Source organism: Peromyscus maniculatus, chromosome 3, assembly GCF_049852395.1.
Source record: "Peromyscus maniculatus bairdii isolate BWxNUB_F1_BW_parent chromosome 3, HU_Pman_BW_mat_3.1, whole genome shotgun sequence".
NCBI classification, from domain to species: Eukaryota; Metazoa; Chordata; class Mammalia; order Rodentia; family Cricetidae; genus Peromyscus; species Peromyscus maniculatus.
The window spans coordinates 170347748-170367694 of record NC_134854.1 but is presented as its reverse complement, the minus strand read 5'-3'; the positions used below and the strand labels follow the sequence as shown (position 1 = coordinate 170367694).

At 39.3% G+C, this 19947-nt stretch overlaps 1 protein-coding gene across 6 annotated transcripts in view; it reads left to right on the top strand.

The window, feature by feature from the left end:
* The first annotated feature begins 3433 nt into the window (after positions 1 to 3433).
* LOC143272579 (uncharacterized) overlaps positions 3434 to 19947 on the top strand; it is a 43911-nt gene continuing 27397 nt past the window's right edge. The window contains exons 1-8 of one of the 6 annotated variants that reach the window (XM_076568388.1): positions 3434 to 5553; positions 7377 to 7577; positions 8162 to 8299; positions 8776 to 8825; positions 18361 to 18432; positions 18609 to 18660; positions 18834 to 18960; positions 19160 to 19220. In XM_076568388.1, the coding sequence (XP_076424503.1) occupies positions 18652 to 18660; positions 18834 to 18960; positions 19160 to 19220 (197 nt within the window). In that variant the 5' untranslated portion in view covers positions 3434 to 5553; positions 7377 to 7577; positions 8162 to 8299; ... (1 more) ...; positions 18361 to 18432; positions 18609 to 18651. Of the gene's footprint in view, positions 5554 to 7376; positions 7578 to 8161; positions 8300 to 8775; positions 8826 to 10025; positions 10516 to 18360; positions 18961 to 19159; positions 19221 to 19947 lie in introns of those variants that run through there. The other 5 variants (XM_076568391.1, XM_076568387.1, XM_076568389.1 and 2 more) reach the window with 5 other exon arrangements.

Here is a 19947-nt window from a genome sequence, read left to right as displayed (position 1 = left end):
GGGCCAGCCATCTAGCCAGCCACAGAGTAAGAAGGAAAGAAAGATATATAGAATAAGGAAATGTAAAAAGCCTACAGGCCAAAATGTAGTTAAAGAGAAATGGGATAATTTAAGTTAGAAAAGCTTGCTAGAAACAAGCCAAGCTAATGCTGGGCATTCATATTAAAGAATAAGTCTCTGTGTATTTATTTGGGAGCTGGGTGATGAGTCCCCAAAGAGTTAAAAAAAAATTACAGTTTTATGCAAAAATCCCTGAAACAGCAAATATTTCAAACATAAAAGAAAAGCAAATGTCAGTGAATACCCATTAAATCATAGGCTGTGTGTGAGAGAGAGAGCACAGTAGAGATTGTGTGTTGAAGATGTCTAAGTTACTTTACATTTTCAAGTAAAATGATATGTGAAATAAATTTCATTAATTCACTTGCAAAAAACCCAAAATCTTTCTTGTATATATTGTTTTGTAGAATATAACTTCATTAATTACCCATATGTTTTAAAACTTTAGCATTCCAATTTTATATCTTCAGGGTTAGCAACTGAAGCGCACAAACATACTTCTGGGAAATGTGTTAAGTAAGGATAATACTAGAATAAGATACCTCCATTTAGAAAGTGATGCTAAATTTCATTCAGTACTTTAAATTTATTTAATCTTATTTTATGTGCATTGGTGTTTTGTCTGCATGTATGTGTGTGTGAGGGTGTCAGGTCCCCTAGGATTAGAGTTACAGAGTGTTGTGAGCCACCATGTGGGTTCTGAGAATTGAACCTGGGTCCTCTGGAAGAGCAGTCAGTGCTCTTAACCACAGAGCCATCTCTCCAGCTCCATCTTTCAGTCCTTTAACTATAATTCTAAATGGTGGCTTTAGTACTAGAGATGGAGTTTACTTTCTCCTTCCTTGGTGACTGGAGCTTTGATGATGGTGTTTCACTTTTAAGCATCAATTTACTTAATTTTTGAATTTTTATAGGTTCAAAGAATGAATTCTACAAGATTAAATTAATAAGTAGTTTTCCATTAATTAACAAGTATCCATCAATATGATCAAAACAAATAACCAAGTCTTGTCATGTATCTAATAGCTCATACTATTTCATAAATTTTTCTTTTTTTTTTCTTGCAAGGACTACATTTTAAATGAAAAGCATCCCAAAGTAGGTTACTTATGAAGTCCCCTTAACTGATAATCCAAAAAGAACACAAAAGCGATGATGCTCTTGAAGAGAATTGTACAAGTTCCCCTGTGTGTGGTAATACACATTTCAATACGTCAGCAAGGATATTCATTTCAGTCTAGTGACTGCTCATACCCATAACCACCTCCCAAGTATTTCTCTTCCCTTCCATCTCTACAATGAATTTAAAACTTGAATATTTTTTTTACTTCATTCTACATAAAATTGCTTAGTAATATTACTAATCTTAACCAATATGAAAAATCTTGCTGTCAAACATCTCTTTTCACTTAGTAGTAATAACAGTGTTTGATTTCTACTTCTACTTCCACTAAACTTGAACATCACAGGAAGTACAAAGCACACTGAACTGATGCTCTGTACATATTTTGCTGAATACAGGTGCTTTAGTTTAAAGCAATAGGTTCACAATAAGACTGTTTAGATAAAATAGTTTACAATGTGTGTAAAATGTACGTAGGCTTGAAATAAAATATATATGTAGTTATAGTTATATAAACAAATAGTTTTTAAAAATAAAGTCTTAAAAAACAATAAAGGTAATAAGCCATGTAAAGATGGCTATTACACAGAGAATCTGGATTATGTTGTTTTTGATATTTGTAACTAAAGAAAAACATTTGATTGTAAAAGCTGTTGAGTTATGCCAAAATGAATGGACAGCTAAATTTTAAAAAACCATCAACAATTTCCAGAATTTAAAATCCTGAATCATGACATGACACGAGTGGAATTCAGGTGTTTCTGGTACATGGACTGCTCTCACCCAATGTGAGGTTGAACTGTTGACCTTGTGTACATCCTACTTCACAAATGAGTCTGTCAGATACGCTAAGCCTATAGGCTGAAGATGATGCCCCAACACTGCGGAAAAACCTCAGGTAACTGTCCAGGCAGCTGACTGTTTCTGTCAACTCACAAATTTTTTGGAAGTTGCTTGCATGCACTTCCTGTTTTTATTTTTGTTAGGTAATATTATTTCCTTCTTGGTTCTCTGAGGGAGTTGAAGACAAGTTAGTTATAGTTGAGGATTAGTTAGTTATAGTTGAAGATTAATTAGGATAGAAGTGAATTAGATACATTTTGGACTTATCAAAATAGGATAGATAATGGAATTACTTTCTCTGAATTTGTCAAATACAAATGGACTAGACATTGTTTAGGCATTTATTACTTGTATATATTGTGTATATATATTGTATATATATTGTGTATATATATATTGTATATATTTTACTTTTGTATATAGTTTTTCTTTTGTTAGTTATAACCTTTTTCTTTTTTCTTTTTATTAAAATAGAAAAGGGGAAATATGGTGGTATCTTATTTGTACTGAAATGTGATTTTAATTGTATGTTAATAAATAAAGTTGCCTGGGGATCAGAGCTATTAGAGCCATAGCAAGAGCGTGGTGGTGGTGGTGGTGGTGGTGGTGGTGGTGGTGGTGGTGGTGCACACCTTTAATCCCAGCACTTGGTAGGCAGAGCTAGGTAGATCTCTGTGTGTTTAGGGATACAGCTAGCATTGGATACACACACCTTTAATCTCAATACCATAGAAGACCTGGAGGGCTGTACATAACAGGCAGTGACGAGGCAGTCATGTGTTTGGGTTTACAACCAATGAGAAGACAGAACAGAAAGTCTATATAAAGACGAACAGACAGGAAGTAGCTCTCTTTTGGAGAGGTCTCTTGGCTTAAGAGGCTAGCTGCATCAGGCGGGTAAGGCTCTTAGCTCTGATCTCTTGGCTTTCTTCTTTGCATTGGTTCTGTGTTTCTTATTTAATAAGATGGTTGGTTACATCTACATACAGGAGAATATAAGTAGCAGCTAAAACTCTTTCTTATATTTTAAATCATGTTTTACCCTTCATCAGAAATAACACTCAACCCTATACTTCACTGTTTCCCATAATCTTTAGATTTATACAATAGGAAAGGTTATTTTCTGCAAATGTATATAACGTGGTATTGGGATATTTGTTAAAAGTGTTTCAGAGGTGTAGTTAGAGTATAAGTAGAAAATTAGGACCTAAAAGTATAGATATTCAATTGACTGGAAATCCTAGTGTTTTACTCAGGGTTCTCTAGAGTCACAGAACTTATGGGATGAATCTCTGTCTCTGTCTGTCTCTGTCTTTCTCTCTCATATATATAAATATAGATATAGTGCATATATGTGAATGAGTGTGTGTGTATGTGTGTGTGTGTGTGTGAATATATTGGAATGCCTTACAGGCTGCAGTCCAAAAATGGCTGACTATGAATTGAAAGTCTAAGAATCTAGTAGTTTGCTCAGTCCCACGAGGCTGGGTGTCTCAGCTGGTTTTTTTATATGCTGGAATCCCAAAGAAATAGGCTTCAATGCCAGTGAAGGAATGGATGTGCTGACAAGGCGAGGGAAAACAGACAAAGACCTAACACACAGCCTTTCTTCTTCCATTGTCCTTCACAGAAGGTGTGACCCAAATTAAAGTGTGCCTTTCAGCCTCAAAGTCTGGATTAAAGGCATGTGTCATCCAGCCTCAAGATCCGGATCAAAGGCATGTTGTCTTCTTGCCTCAAGGTCCAGATCACAACTGTGCCCTCCATTTCTGAATTATAGTTCATTCCAGATATCGTCAAATTGACAACCAAGAATAGCCATCACAATCCACTCCTTGTCAACTTGACACACAATCATATCTATCACCTTATGTCCTTATTAATTTTCAAGTGAAAAACAACAACCAGATCATAATTATGCCTAAACATAACATAACTATCCCACATACAATTGCAAATACAATATCTATTTAGAGTGGTGGCAATGTTCTTTGGGGGACATCTTTCTAGTATCTCAAGCTTATATCTGATAACCACTGATATTCTCTTAATGGAGGTTGCAACACAGGATAAGGAAACTGAAAGAACATACTATCTGTACAAATACATTATTAATAAAATACAACCGAAGCACTCATGTTAGTTAGAATCCTCATTTCTGCAACTGGTCACATGGCCTTAGATGGTATTTAGAATTACCTTCCTCTACTACCCATTTTGTATTTCTTTCACTCTATGCAAGCACTTCAGCAAGTCTTGGGTCTTTTCCTGGAGGAGTGACCCATACCTACATTCCTGATGGGTCTGTACCCTTTGTCATCCTACCTGGATTAGATTTTTGTAGTTTCTCATTAACTTTAATTACAGGGCACTGTAACACCAAGAGATGCCCTAAAGGATCTTCTGCACTCCAGACATAATCATTCTTTCCTTCATTGTGGAGAGGCAATCCAATTTCCCCATGGTAATCTGGATATATCACCCCTCCTAACAGTGTCATTCCTTTTATAGTCTGTTGGTTTAAGGGCATTTGAAGTCAAAAATGACCAAGGGGAAATCTGAGTTTCCAGTTCAATGAAATGTTTGTTGTGACTCCTGGCAGGAATATTCCCCCTCTCTAGAACCAAAACTTCTAGGCCTGCAGAATTTAGAGTTGCAGAAACAGGAAGCCAAACTGTAGCACAAATCTTAAAAGTTCTTATTAATAAAAACAAACCTGGAGCTGGGTATTGGGGTGAATGCCAGAAGATCAGAGAAGCAGAACAAGCCACAGCTTCCTCACCTTGCCAATTCCTCAGGTGATTCTGTTTCCTTAGACTGGAAGCCTCAGCTGAACTGTGCTGCTCAAAAGCCTATAAAAGCTTAACCAATCTAGTTCCTGGTTTTCACACCTTATATACCTTTCTGCTTTCTGCCCCCATTTCCTGGGATTAATGGCGTGAGTCACCATGCCTGACTGTTTCCAGTGTGGCTTTTAAACTTACAGAGATGCAGATGGATCACTGCTTCCCAAGTGATAGGATTAAAGGCATGTGTGCCACCATTTTCTGGCCTCTAGATCTAGTTGATGTTCTGTTCTCTGACCCCAGATAAGCTTATTAGGGTACACAATATTTTGGGGAACACAATACCACCACACCAAACCTTTCCTCATCAGTCACTAGGGATGATATTTAGTTCAACTATTCCCCTTTCCACTCTTTGATTCCTGGACCCATGGATCCTACCTATAGGAGAAACAATACCATTATATTGGTTACTGATTCAGAGCATATACTGCCTTCTGGAGAAACTTGCCCCAGCCCTCAAGATGCTGCTACATAATTGGTGCTGTAACTGTGTCTTCAAGAGACCAAAGTTCATTTCTTCCTTCCATAGGACAAGCTTCTTCAGGATGCTGAGGAACATGTTAAGACCAGTGGATTCCATGATTGTGGGCCCACTGCCTTGCTTATCTGGCTGTGAAGTGAGTTCACTGGTCAGAAACAATACTGTGAGCAATACCATGTCAATGGATAAGGCATTCTGTAAGTCCATTGATGGTGGTTTTGGCAGAAGCATTACATGTAGGAAAGGCAAATCCATAACCAGAATAAATATCTACTCCAGTAAGGACTAAGAGTTGTCCTTGCCATGGAGGAAATGATCTAATGTAGTTAACCTGCCACTAGGTTCCTGGCTAGTCACCCCAGGGAATGGTGCCATATCTGGGGCTCAGTATTGGTCTCTGCTGTTGGCTGATTTGGCACTTAGCAGCAGCAGTAGCCACACCAGCTGTGGTGAATGGAATTCCATGTTGTTGAGCCCATGCATAATGCCCATCTCTGCCACCATGGCCACTCTGTTCATGGGTCCATTGGGCAATGACAGGAATGGCTGGAGAAAGAGGCTGACTGTCCACAGAACAGGTCATCCCATCTACTTGATTATTGAACTCCTCCTCAGCTGAAGTCACCTTTTGATGAGCATTTATATGGGACAAAAGTATCTTCACACCCTTTGCCTATTTGTAGAGATCTATCCACATACTTCTCCCACAGATGACTTTCTCACCAATTTTCTAATAATGCTCTTTCCAATCCCTGACCATCCAGTCAATCCATTGGCTACAGCCGATCAATCAGTGAATAGTTGCACATCTGTTCATCTCTCCTTCCAAACTGTATGACCATGTGTACTGCCCAAACTTCTGCCCACTATGAAGATTTCCCTTCACCAGTATCTGTGGTGATATTGTGTTCCCCAAAATATTGTGTATCCTAATAAATTTATCTGGGGTCAGAGACAGAAAAGCCACTAGATACTTAGGATAGGCAGTGGTAGCACACACCTTTAATCCTAGCATTCCAGAGGCAGAAATCCATGTGTTCAACGATACAGCCAAGCATGGTGACTCATGCCTTTAATCCCAGAGAGCAAGCCTTTAATCCCAGGGAATGATGGCAGAAAGGAAAGATATATAAGGCGTGAGGACCAGAAACTAGAAGCATTTGGCTGGTTAAGCATTTGGCTGGTTAAGCTTTTGGGTTTTGAGCAGCACAGTTCAGCTGAGAGCCATTTGGATATGAGGACACAGAGGCTTCCTGTCTGAGGAAACAAGATCAGCTGAGAAGTTGGCCAGGTGAGGTTAGCTGTGGCTTGTTCTGTCTCTCTGATCTTCCAGTATTCACCCCAATGACTTTTTATTAATAAGAACTTTTAAGATTCATGCTACAAGTATCTTTCAGGGTTGTCCCAGAATGGGGTTGAATTGCAGCAGCTGTCCACCTCTGGGTGGTGCCTGCATGATGTACAGAACCATCAGTAAACTTGGCCCTAGTCTTATCTTCCTCAGCCAACCAATCATAAGGAACACCCCATTAGGCTTTGGTGTATGTTTGGCAGCAGAAGGCATTGTAACAGGAGTAGAAACCATAGACATTTGAGCAACTTCTTCATGTAGCCTGCTTCTGCCTTCAGGATCTACTTGGGCCTGATCTTTTTTATACCACTATCATTTGATAACAGATTGCTGCTGTGCATGTCCTAATTTATGACTTGGTGTGTCCAATAACATCCAGGTGGTATCCCACTGTCAAATGTTCAGTTTCTCCTACTGGCTGGGATTAATGGCATGTGCCCAAATACTTGACCATATTTATTTTTGAAAATGATTTTATAGGCACCAATGGCAGGCACTTGAAATGACTTTAAGAGGTACTGTATTGTCCCTATTCTCCAATGCTCCAATTCTTATATGTTGTTAATTTTTGTTCTTGTATATGTGTGGCAGGGGTAAGTGTGTGTATGTGTGTAGACTATGTAGCACTGGGTTTAAAACTCACAGTGATCTTCCTGCCTCTGTGTCCAGATTTCTGCTACTGGAAGAATGCACTACCACACAGCTTGAAAAATAATTTTTATGGTCTAGTCTCCTCTACTTATGGTGGCCAGGGAGGCCAGGAGCTGGTGCAAGAACCCCTGATACTGGAGTTACAGATAGTAGTCAGCTTCTATATGTACTGGGAATGGAAGCTAGATGCTTTGAAAGAATCTTCAGTGCTCTTAACTGGTAAGGTATTTTTCACCCTAAGTTTTCTATTCTTGATTATGTTTCCTGTCCAAGGCAGCCTAGTCAGGGTCAGATACCTGATGATTAAAAAGTGTAATTCTCCTCCATTTTAGAGAATGAGCCTCAGGCAGGGATGAGCTCCCTAATTGTTCATCCAATACAACATGGTCAGCTAATTATCCATATATATGTATGGATATATATGCAACTAACGAAAGGTGCAGCAAGTTGTAATCATGTATTTCAGCATACTTATTCACTGATACTTAACAAGGAAGAAGTTGGAAGGAATTTGGGAAGGGATGGAATGGAGAGATAAAAGGGGAAAGTGATGTAATATCTTTTAATTAACAATTTATGGAAATAATTTTTAAATAAAAACAGAGGGGTTAGATAGTTGGCTCAGGAATTAAGAACACTGGGTGTTGTTACAGAGGACCCAGGTTCCATTCCCAGAACCCATGTGGTAGATACCCATTTGCTGTAACTCCAGACCCATGTATCTCCTGCCTTCTTCTGGCCTCTGTAGGTACTGTGCACAGATACATGCAGGCAAAATACAACATAACTATTGTTTTTTTAAGTTAGAAAAAGGAAAGAATGGAATTCTCTACAGTGATGCACAGCCCTGAGACAGACAGGAGCCAGGGCTAGTTAAAATGAACTCCTTCTGGTCTTGATGGAAGCAGCTGTGGCCTTCCACTGAGCCAGCCCACTCAGAGGTAAAAGTAGTTTTATTCTGAGGTTAATAGATCTCATTATAACTGTTCATTTGAGAGTAGAGTATACAGTGCTGTTAAGTAACTTTTCCTTTAAGTTTTCTGTATTTATGTTCTCTATCTTTTGTATATGTGAGAATTGTTGCATTGGTACAGTTATCTTTTAGATTGAACATCAAGACCGACAGGTCACATAGGCTCCAAAGCAACCTACTTTCACTGTGTAATTTACCTGATTTTCAGCTAAGACTTTGTGGTACAAGATGAACATGCCAGAGACATTTCTTTCCATCATTTTTATAATTTATAAATGTTGCTGCATTACATTGAAGTAAGTAAGAATGCCCCTAAATGTTTCTGTTTTTATATTGTAATTATGGAGTTCAGAAGTGGATTTGTTAACTGAGAATACTTAGGAATAGGCAGAAGTCTACATGTCCAGACTCCCTAAGTAACATCCACATGCTTCCTTTGTTTAGGAAAAGCATTGTTTTGGAAATAACTCTCATGTTCTCCCTGCCTCCTCCAGGTAAGAAATTTTTCTCATTTCATCTGCCTTATCTGTTGTGATGGCTTTTTTTTTTTTTTTTTTTTTTTTTTTGGTTTTGGTTTTGAAAACAGGATTTCTCTGTGTAGCTTTGCACCTTCCCTGGAACTCACTCTGTAGCCCAGGTTGGCTTCATACTCACAGAGATTCACCTGCCTCTGCCTCCCGAGTGCTGGGATTAAAGGCATGCGCCACCACCGCCTGGCCGTGAAGGCTATTCTTAATAGTCAAACTGACTGCTTCTGTAATTAATTAAAACCCAAAGATTTGGGTACACCTGTGAGGAATTTTTTTTAAAGGTTTTGAAATTAAAGACCCATCTTTAATCTGGGTCATTTGAGGTAATAAGATCCACTTTTAGCTGCTAGGTGGCTGTGCACACATTTAACTCCAGCACTCAGGAGGCAGAGGCAGAGGCAGAGGCAAAGGCAGTTGGATTTTCTGAGTTTGAGGTCAGCCAGGTAGGTCTACAGAATGAGTTCCAGGGCCACACAGATAAACCCTGTCTTGAAAACACACACACACACACACACACACACACACACACACACACACACACACACACAAAATCAAATAAAGAATAAAATCCACCAACAGGATGGCACCTTCTGGGGGCAGCCTGCATATATAAAGACCAGCTGAGATATCCAGCTTGATGAACTGAACAACTACTGGATTCTTCACATTTCCATTGGTAGGCAGCTATTGTTGGACTATTGGACCACAGCTTGTGAGACATTCTAATACATTCACTTTCTACATATATGGAGAGAGTCATTCTACAAGTCATGATCTTGTAGAGAACCTTGAATAATGCAGTTGGTTTTTTTTTTTTTCACCTGCCCACTGAAGATGATGTGCTAACAATAGACTTCATAAACACATTCTTCCTAGCTCCATTATTTTCTAAGTATTCAACTTTCCATGAAGCCTACTCTTTTTATTATTATTCATTTGCCAACAATTTGCTCTGAATTTCAGGAATAAAACTCCTAAAGCAATGAAGCCATCATTCAGCTTTCTGATGGTGGAAAGACATATTATCTTGTTTGTGACCTAGTTCCTGCTTTTCTTTCCTGATTGTTTGAAGTCTCTGAGACAACCAGGTAAAAAGTACCTTCAGTTCACCTGGCCTCAGTATGCAGCCACATACCAAACATTTCCTTTTGTGTCTTTAAATCTCTCTTTAGTTGTTAATATTATGGGCACCCTTCCACCTATGTGACAAAGAATCACTCCACCCCACATAGTATAGTGGGCTGTACAAGCTAGCTAGCCACTTTGTGTTCAGGAGGAAGAGAAAGTACCCACGAAGTGCAGGAAGATAATAGGGTCTGCTATTGGAACCAGGGGCAAGTGCTATTGAAATGCATATCTCTGCTGATCTAGAAAAGGTCTTTGTCTGGGGTAGAAGGCAGGATCAGGAACCATTGTGCTGTGTCTTTAAGCACAGTGTAACCTTAAGGGAGGTGCTCTTGTCACTCAGGCCTCACTAGCCAATCAGGTCCTTTAGGCGGCCTGCCAGTCAGAAGTGGTGCAGGACCCTTCCGGCTGCCGGCTTCAGGATTGGCTTTGAAGAGGAGCGGATGCCAGTGGGTTTGTATGCTGTGCTGTGAGTGTTGCTGCTGGGAGGTGAGCGTAGAGCATGGGCGAGCTGGAAAACCATGACATGGTGAGTGAGGGACTGCTGTCCCAAGATGGGGAGTAGCAGATGGGGAGGTGAGGGAGCCAGTGTGGTGGGTCTTCCCTGGATCTAGGTGGGAACCTGCAGCCACAATACCTGTCTAGTGAGTTCCCATGTGGTCCTTGAAACTCCCTGGACCCAGAGGCAGCCTTTGAATAATTTTGCTCTGTGGGCTGAATCTGTAATCAACAGGCTTTTAGTGTACCCATGGACAGCAGGTTGCCAAACTCAGAGAGGCCTAGTTTCTTCAGTATCTTCTAGGGGTTCAATACTTTGCATTTAATGTTTACATGTAAGATCCCTTTATAGTTAATTTTTTGGAGGTTGTAAAAGGCATCTCGTGTTGGGTAGCACTCCGATACCTAGCTGTGATGTAGAAGAGCAGAATTAGTGGTATAAAGGACTTACCAATGCTTAGGAGATAGTAAGTCATACAAAGTAGAATTTAGCTGAAGGAGGACTGCCTCTAAAGCACCCCAAATATAAGTTTATGCTAACCAGGCCTGTTAAAGATTAGGATACACATTTGTTCACCAGGATTTTCTAGACATTTGGCTCCAAACCATTACAAAGGAGCCACCCCCTGATTTATAGCCAGCCACTAGGCCCAACCCTATATCAAAGAACAGACTAACAAGTTGCTTATTGAGGCAATACAGTGTCACAACCCACCTTAAGGCCTGGTGTGCCATAAAATTCCAGTTTTCTTCTTGAGATAAGCAAAGTTCTACCAGATGGGAAATATGACACCAGGTGACAACTATTTGAAAAGTAAAGTGTTAAGGATTGGCCTGTTCAAGCAAGGCTTTCATCTAGGCTCTCAGGCAGGGAGAAGGAACATTTTTGGAAGAGCTAGTAACAGCCTGGGGCCTAGGCCTTGGGAGCTTTCCCCTAAGTGCCTGATATATTTATTGACAATAAAACAGAGCTCCTTCTCTAAAATCAGGAATGTGCTTGGGAGAGCTGATAGTGGTCTGGAACCAGAGTCTTTGTGGAGGGGTTGCTTCAGATCCTGAAAACCCAACTCTTCCCACCACATGGAGCCATGGTTATCAGTCCCAATGCCCTGTAGGCTTAGTCAGTAATGTTCTTGAGATACACTGTGTTCCCTTTGTGCAGCATTGTTTGATTAGCCTCCTCCCTCCCTGAGTTTGTCCTACTGTATGCTAGTTTCTGTTGACTTCATAGAAGTCACCTATTTCTTTCCATTTCCCCCCACTGGAAGTAATATGCAAATGCTATTCTTCTTAAGAAGCTCAATTGGCATGGGGCATAGATTGTGTAAAACCTTCCTACCCCAGCTTTTATTTATTTATTTATTTATTTGGATTTTTCCAAGACAGGTTTCTCTGTGTAACAGTCCTGGCTGTCCTGGAACTTGCTCTGTAGACCAGGCTAGCCTCAGCTCACAGAGATTTACCTGCCTCTGCCTCCCAAGTGCTGGTATTAAAGGCATGCACAACCACCACCCAGCACTTTGGTCTTTTCTACCTTCTACTTTTTCTATCATTCTTATCCCCTGCCACCTTCACCTCAGACCCTGTCCCTGAAGAATTACCTGCTGTTTCAGGCATACTTAAGCAACAATTCTGGGAATATCTTTGCTGTGTAACTCTCCCATCTGCCTCAGTGGCTAGACCTACAAGTTGTCTGTTTCTAAATTGTTCAAAGTGTAACCTGGAGCATGAACCTAAAAGACACCTAAGGATGACAGCATATGTGGAATGCATAATGTCTCTAGACTCTTTGAGCATTAGCCAGAGATGAATGCATACTATCATTAAAGTGATTTTTCTTTATTGATCTCCTAAGTGTATGAAGTGATTTCTCCCTCAGAAGGCATATTAATTTTAGAACAGCTGCATTTCCATCATGTTAGAAAAATGTTTCTGAGATAAGCACTCTTATGTTGACTCAGGTGGCCTTGATTCCAGTCTGTTGCTCTCCAGGGCAATGATCTTACTGTCTTCTCTATCACACCTTTAACATTTTTACATGACTGTACCACCTCAAAGATTTAAAATTGTCCATTTGAGTCATGTAGTCAACTATCCAATCAGTCACAGGAAAAGGATTCACATGTGGAGCATTGCCTCTGTCTTTAGACCAAAATAGGAGGAATAATTTATTGTGTACACTGCAGGGGGAAACAAGGTAGGCAGTCAGCTGCTGAAAAATGACCTGACTGTGGTAGTGAGAGTGATTTTGTAATTTTCTAGCATGTTTTAATTCATGTCACATGAATGATCACAGACCAGATTGTGTGGGTGTACTGTTTGGGAAGGTTATTTTGAGCCAATGAATATTGAATTTGCAATTAGGTAACTATCCTGTGCAGATATGTTCAATCCTGCTTGACATAGTTATGTCAGCTCAGGGGTTTGAGAAATAGGCCATTGACTGTAACTATGTGTCAGGTTACAGATCTCAGCAGCCAACATATGCATATGGGCAGGATCAATCTATCTCTTATTAATGACATTCCCTCTACTAGGGAAGGGCCTACACTTTCAAAGTCAATATAGCTATTTTTTTTTCATCTTAAAAGAACATTATTTTTATCATTTAAAAATTACTTATTGGTATCATTTTTTAATATTTTCTTTAAGTGCATTACAGCACTTATCTTATTTGTTTCTGTTCTCCAATGTTTTTAGGTCTTTATGAGTTTCATTCCTTTCCTCTCAAGTGATGTTGATTATAGATTTCTGTGTAGAGCAATGTCTCCTGTAGCTTAGGCTTGCCTCGTGCTATGTAATTAAGAATTGCTTTAAACATCTAATCCTGCCTTTGCTGCCTAGTGCTAGGAAGACAGTCCTGCAACTCCTTCCAGTCTTGGCCTTGACTGGTCAGTGGGAAGGAAAAATAGACCAGTTAATGAGTGACCTCCAATCTCTCTGGCTTATAAATGAAGAGGGACATATAAATGAAGAGGGAACTGTGCAAGAATTGAGTTCATTGACCAACTTTGAAGCTTGTGGAGTCACAATGCAGAAAAGGAGAGACAGGACAGAGGTTAAGAGCTTTCCTACTTTAACAGTAGTTGAGATTAACAATGTGGAATTAGGTAGTCAATTTTAGATGTTCCACAAATGTCCTGATTAGCCATTTCTTGGGGTCCACAGGCCAGGGAAATCAAGAATCTGGATAAAGGACTGATCTTATCATGAAACCAAATTGCTATAGTTACAGTAATTCAACCCAAATAGATCTGGGTAAAATTTTGTGGCCCCACCTAACAGGACTGTTATTTTTCTGTGTTGGATGTACAGCCTGAGAGAAAAGGTTTTAGAAGTTGTTAATGTGCTCTAATACAAAGCCCTAGTTTCTGGAAAACATGCTCTTAACTGGTAAGGTATTTTCCACCCTAAGTTTTCTATTCTTGATTGTTTCCTGTCCAAGGCAGCCTAGTCAGGGTCAGATACCTGACGATTAAAAAGTGTAATTCTCCTCCATTTTAGAGAATAAGCCTCAGGCAGGGATGAGCTCCCTAATTGTTTATTCCATACAACATGGTCAGCCAATTATCCATATATACCTGGGTTCTAGTGGAGACATATTGCCCTGGCTGTTATTGACTATGTTCATATGCTATCATCTAAGTGTCTGGGTTTGGAATGATTATAGGTCTAGGTGTTGGTTTTTGGGTTTATCTAAGTTGCATGAGTGTTATGTTCTTTGGTTTTTGTTTCCTGTATGGATTTTTCCAGAGTATGATAGTTTTATGTTACCTGATTTATTGGCCTGCTCTGCTGGTGTGTTCACAGGGAATTCCTGCCGGTGTTGGTGGCTGGGCTGCAGCAAAGAGTTGGGAGAAGGAGGGTTAGAGAGGATCCACAGAAGATGTAGACAGGAGGAAGGGAGACTTTAGCTGGTGATCTGTTGCAGCACTAGGGATGAGCCTTAGGGAATTTGGTTTGGGAGAACAGATCATACCTCTGTCTTTTATGCTCTTCTTGCCATATCTTCCGCAGCAATTCCCCAGACTTAGGAGGGGATTGAATTATATATGTTGCTTTAAGACTGAACATTCCCAGTCACTTATTCTTTACACCTTGGCCAGATATGTAACACTGTGTCAATCACAATCTACTTCATTTAGAAGCATTAAAGTTGAGGGATAGGAGGTCCATTGATCTATGGATATAATGTTGTTTTAAGTCAGTTTAATTCTATGTCCACCTGGCAGCATAATAAAAACGCATTCTTCCATAAGGCCCATGACCTCTCTATCCTTAAGTTCTTAGTCTGATAATGGTGCCAGGTATTTTTTTCATCCTGTGGAGAGGGGCTTGAATACAGTTGGGAGGTGGTTGCTTACTCACATGATATTTGTGATACCATTGCAGCAGTGTGCAGGTTTGCCAGGTCAGTCATTATTGTAGTTTGAAGTGTTTGTAGTTAGATATGACTTGTCTCCTCCAGTAGCTTGCATAGCACCTTCCATCACTGTGAAAGAAAGTATGGATAAAGCTTCTGCTTCTTTACTACTTTGACTTTGCCATGTTCTGTGACTCAAGCATATGGTATCTTCATCAGGAGGGTCTTATCAAGTTCTTGAGGATAAACAAGAGCAATAGCAATACAGTGTAATGTTTGAGGAATTTTTGGGACCTAATTTGCAAGAACTCCAAAGAAGTAACTTATACACAGCACAGAATTTTTATTTGTTTCCCTCTGGTGTCCAGTAGGAGCCTTGTTTTTCTGTTCCAGAGTACCTCCATTTTAATTCTGTACCTCTCTCTATTCTCCTTTCTATGTGTGTGTTTGTGTCTCTCTCTGTGTGAGTATATGCTTGTGATATTAAAGTGTAGTAAATTTCCATATCTTTTTCCAAAGGTCTTTTGTTTATCTCTTTCCCTTCTCTCTTCCTTACCCTACCCCATTCCAGTTTAACCCTCACTGGTCTATTTTCCCCTTTGTATCTGTGCATTTTATCTCCCCTCTCTCTATAGCCATTCCCATGGCATTTTATTAATTTCATGAACTCTGGATATTATAATTGAAACACATATCTGAAGATTTAAGACCAATCTCCACAGTGACAGAAAATGTGTGATGTTTATCTTCTTTGGTCTGAGTTGGCTTATTCAAAATAACTGTTTCTAGCTTCTTCTGTTTAGTTGTGAATTCCTTGGTTTCATTTTTTCTCAATATCTGAATAACATTACTCTGTATGTCTATAATAATCTTCATTATTCATCTATCAGTTGATGCAAATCTAGGGTGTTTTCATTTTCTGGCTATTGTAAATATAATCAAAATGAACATGGATTAGCATATGTCTCCAGAATAGGATATAGACTTTCATGTATATATATATGGAAGTGTACTGCTGGGTCATATTCTAGAGTTAACCTTTTGAGGAACCTTTGTACTGATTTTTTAAATGGTTGCACCAGTTTGCATTCCTGCAAGCACTGAAATGGAGTTCTCTTTTCTGCAAATCAGTGCCAGCACTTCCCCCCCCCTTTTTTTTATTTTAGGCATTCTGACTTTGATGAGATAAACTCAGAGAGAAGTTGTAATTTGCATTTTCCCAGTATCTAAGCATGTTAAACACTTTTAAATGTTTGCCAGCCATTTTTATTTCATTTTCTTTGAATTCTTTATTTAGCTCTATGCCCCATGATTAATATTTAAAATATAAATGCATAACAACTACCTTCCCCTTCATCTTTTCAATCAATTCATGCCCCTGTTGTAGAGTGCTGCTTTAACAATGTAAGGATGTGTTACATTTGTTTATGCTGTGGAAAATTACTTAAACTATGTGAAGGTGTGTTACATTTGTTTATGCTGTATTTGTTTAATTATGTAAAGATGTGTTGCTGTTTCACCTTGCCTGCTTATGGCCCTTGGTTAGTCTAAAAAGCTGAACATTCAATAGCTAGGCAGAAGAGGGATAGTCAGGGGTGGCTGGTAGAAAGAATATAAAGGAAAAAGAATCTATCGAGAATGAGGGACAAAGAGGGGGACATGCCTGGGACCAGAAGCAAGGCAGTTACCAGCCAGCCAGACCTCAGAAGTAGGAAAATAGGATATGGAAAGAAAGAAAGGTAAAAAGCCCTGAGGCAAATGTAGATAAAGAGAAACAGGTAAAGTTATAAGAGCTAGCAAGAAATGAGCCTAAGCTAAGACTGAACATTTCTTACTAATAAGTCTCTGTGTCATGATTTGGGAGCTGGATGGTGGCCCAAAAGAAAGCCTGCTGTATGCCCCCACTTACTCTGTCTCAAACTGGTTGTTTCTTTTTGGTTATTATTATTGTATACACATATATATGAATGAGCTGCTGAGTTCATTTCTTCTATTTATATGATTTGAGGGCAGACTACTTTGTTTTTGATAACCAACTAAGAGGCTTATCCCTGGGAAAAATAATTCTCCCTCTCTCAATAGTCATTAGTTTCCTGTAGTACTCTGTTTAGGGAGAGGGTTTCATTAGATTCCCCCCTCCCCAAACCTTCTATGTTAGTATGTCTATGTTATTATGTCTACTGTTTTCTCCTTCACCTGAAATCTTCTTTCAGGGCTTAGGGTCTGTCTACCTTGCCAGCTGTGGCTTTGGGCTCCCAGCTCCTGTATCATTCCTATTCTAGAGGTCCAAGTCTCCTTTTCCAGGGTCCTGTGGTTGCAGTGGATGGGCTGCCCTGCTGTCTCCACTGGCCTTGATCTTAGAGCAGCTCCCCAGTTTAGCTGCCAAGCACTCCCCATTCTACCTCTTTCCTCAAAATTGAGGTCACCACAGAATTTCCAGGTCCTCTAAGACTAAAAGAATATCTGGAAGGGCATTTCCAGGGAGGGGGGAATGTTTGTGAGCATGTTTTGTGGGTGTGTCTGTGAGGGACTTGCCTGGGAATGCATCTGGAAATTGCTGTGCTTATGGGGAGAAGAGTTTGCTTCAAGGAGAGGGTATGTTTAGTAAGTGATTGGCAGACTTGGCTCAGGGAGGCAAGAAGGTATCAGTACACAAATTCACAGGCTGTGTAGCCCCAACCCAGCTCTTGTCTTGTCTATCTCTAATATCTATGGAGCTGAAGGAGGTGTTCATGGAGTGTCACCTTGCCTGATCACTTGTGGCCCTGGGACTAGTCCCTGGAAGGTCCCTAGGACCTGAATTTAGCTGGGCCAGGAAGGAGTCAACCAGGGCTGATAATGAAACCCAGAGAGGTGGAGATCATAGTGCTGCTGCTGTAGCTGTTAGGAGTAGCAGGATGCTGGGAACAGTCCAGGAACAGCTAGCCATGGTCATATAGGTGAGAACCTGATGCAAGGAAAATGAGGCCAGCATCCACCTACCCTTTTTAAGGACCTTCCACTCTCCAGACCCTTCTTTGAGCCCAAATGCCTTCCAAATACTTGCTGGTATCCAGTTGCTTTATAGAGCTTCCCATGGGGGGCCTGCATTGCCTTCTGAGAGTTCAGAAATTGTTAGAGTCTTGGAATATTCCTGGGACAGCATGGGTGATCCTCATAGGTGAGCACCTTGGTAAAACTGGAAATGTTATAAGGCAGACAAACTCATAACTATTGTTTTGAGGCATTTGCTATTTTGAATGTAACATTGGCTATTATCAGAATTATGGAGCTTGTTGATATTATAAATGTTTGCTGTTTCTATAGATTGTGGTTAATATTTTCACCTATTTGTAACTGTTTAAATGTACAGTTCCTTTTATTAAGAATTATTAAAGTTACAGTTTAAACTGGAACACTTCAGGTTTCTGGAACCAGAACTGGAGTAAATTCATACATAACTCTTTGTAAGAACTTCAGCAAAAAAACTTTGAGTTCTTCTATCATTTTTGTTTGTTTGTTTGATTTTTGCAGGAGACACAGGTTTACTTCTTGCCATCCTGGAACTGATTGCATCGACTAGGCTATCATTCACCTCAGAGACAGGTATATCTGAGTATATGAGAGGCAGGTATATCTTCTGAGTGCTGGGATTAAAGGCATGAGCCAAATTACCCAGCCTGCTCATCTTTTTTTTATAGTTAGTAATTGTTCATACAATTTCTCTGATGTGTACTCAGTATTATTCATCTGTTTGCTTGTCTCTCTATGTCTGTTGATAGGCATTTCTCTTGCAAGGTGATATCCCATTCAAAGCATTCATAAATGATGGAGGTAAACCTATTCAGTTTCTTTCTAAAGTGAATTGATGATTATTTTATAATGTCTGTGTCCTAGAGTAAGTGTGGGAAACACCAGAATTATATGACTATATTGTCAACGAAGAATACATTTACAGTGTTGTCAGTATCATGCTTTTTGTTGTATACATGTATGGCATATTTTAGGACGCAGTGACCTATAATGATGTGCATGTCGACTTCACTCAGGAAGAGTGGGCTTTGCTGGATCTTTCTCAGAAGAATATTTACAAAGATGTGATGCTGGAGACCTATATAAACCTCACTGCTATAGGTAATATTATGATTTTTCCTTTATGTATTAAAATAAGGGAACAACTGTTTATTGGTTATTGATGCTCTTCTGTAATTTTAATTGAGAATGAGGAAAAATGAGGTTAATAAATCAAGCATGTTTCTAAGGATCACTAAAAATAGTAACTTAAATTTTACACAATTTTTAATAATATACATTTCCTGGTACTATATTTTAGGCTACAGATGGGAAGATCTTAATATTGAAGAACATTGTCAAAGTCCTCGAAGACATGGAAGGTAATTTTCATGTGAAAGTTGATACAAATGTGCCTCTGAAGATATTTTAATGTATCTGGAAGTTTTAAAGAAAAGCAACAGTGTAAATAATCATAGCTTAAAGTGCATTGATGATCACTAAATTCTCACAAAACTATATACCTCAATGGCAGGTAAGTGAATTGTGTTTGTAAGTCATTCTTTAAGAAGGAAGATAAGGAATCAATGCCTTAACAGATCTCACCATTTAAATTATAGCTCCATCGGAGCTATGCTGTAGAATTGCCAACCCATTTAGTTTCATGCCACTCATATTACAAAAGTATATTCACTGAATAGTTGATAAGTGTATGTACAAAACCTTCTAATATGCAAATTGTTCATAGTAAAACTAGTGTTACTCATATAGTTGTTCTGACTTTGCTAAGTTTAGTGAGATGGGTAGTTAGAGTCAAGAATTAAGGTGGGGCTTGTTGTGGAAAAATCTTATACCATGTCTATGAGGAACAGAAAGTTAAATTGTGTGAATGCAATGTGGAAACCTTTTATTATTCTTCCCTTAATAAGTATATCATATGTCACCCTGGATGAAAGCCGTATGAGCATAGGGATATAGAAAGAAGCAATGTATCTCTCTCCATCTGAGAATAATTAGTATGGGGGTCCTTGAACCTTTGTTCCTGTTCAGGGCACCATCTGTGGGAGGCCAGCTCCTACCTTTTTTTTTTTTTTTTTTTTTTTTTTGAGA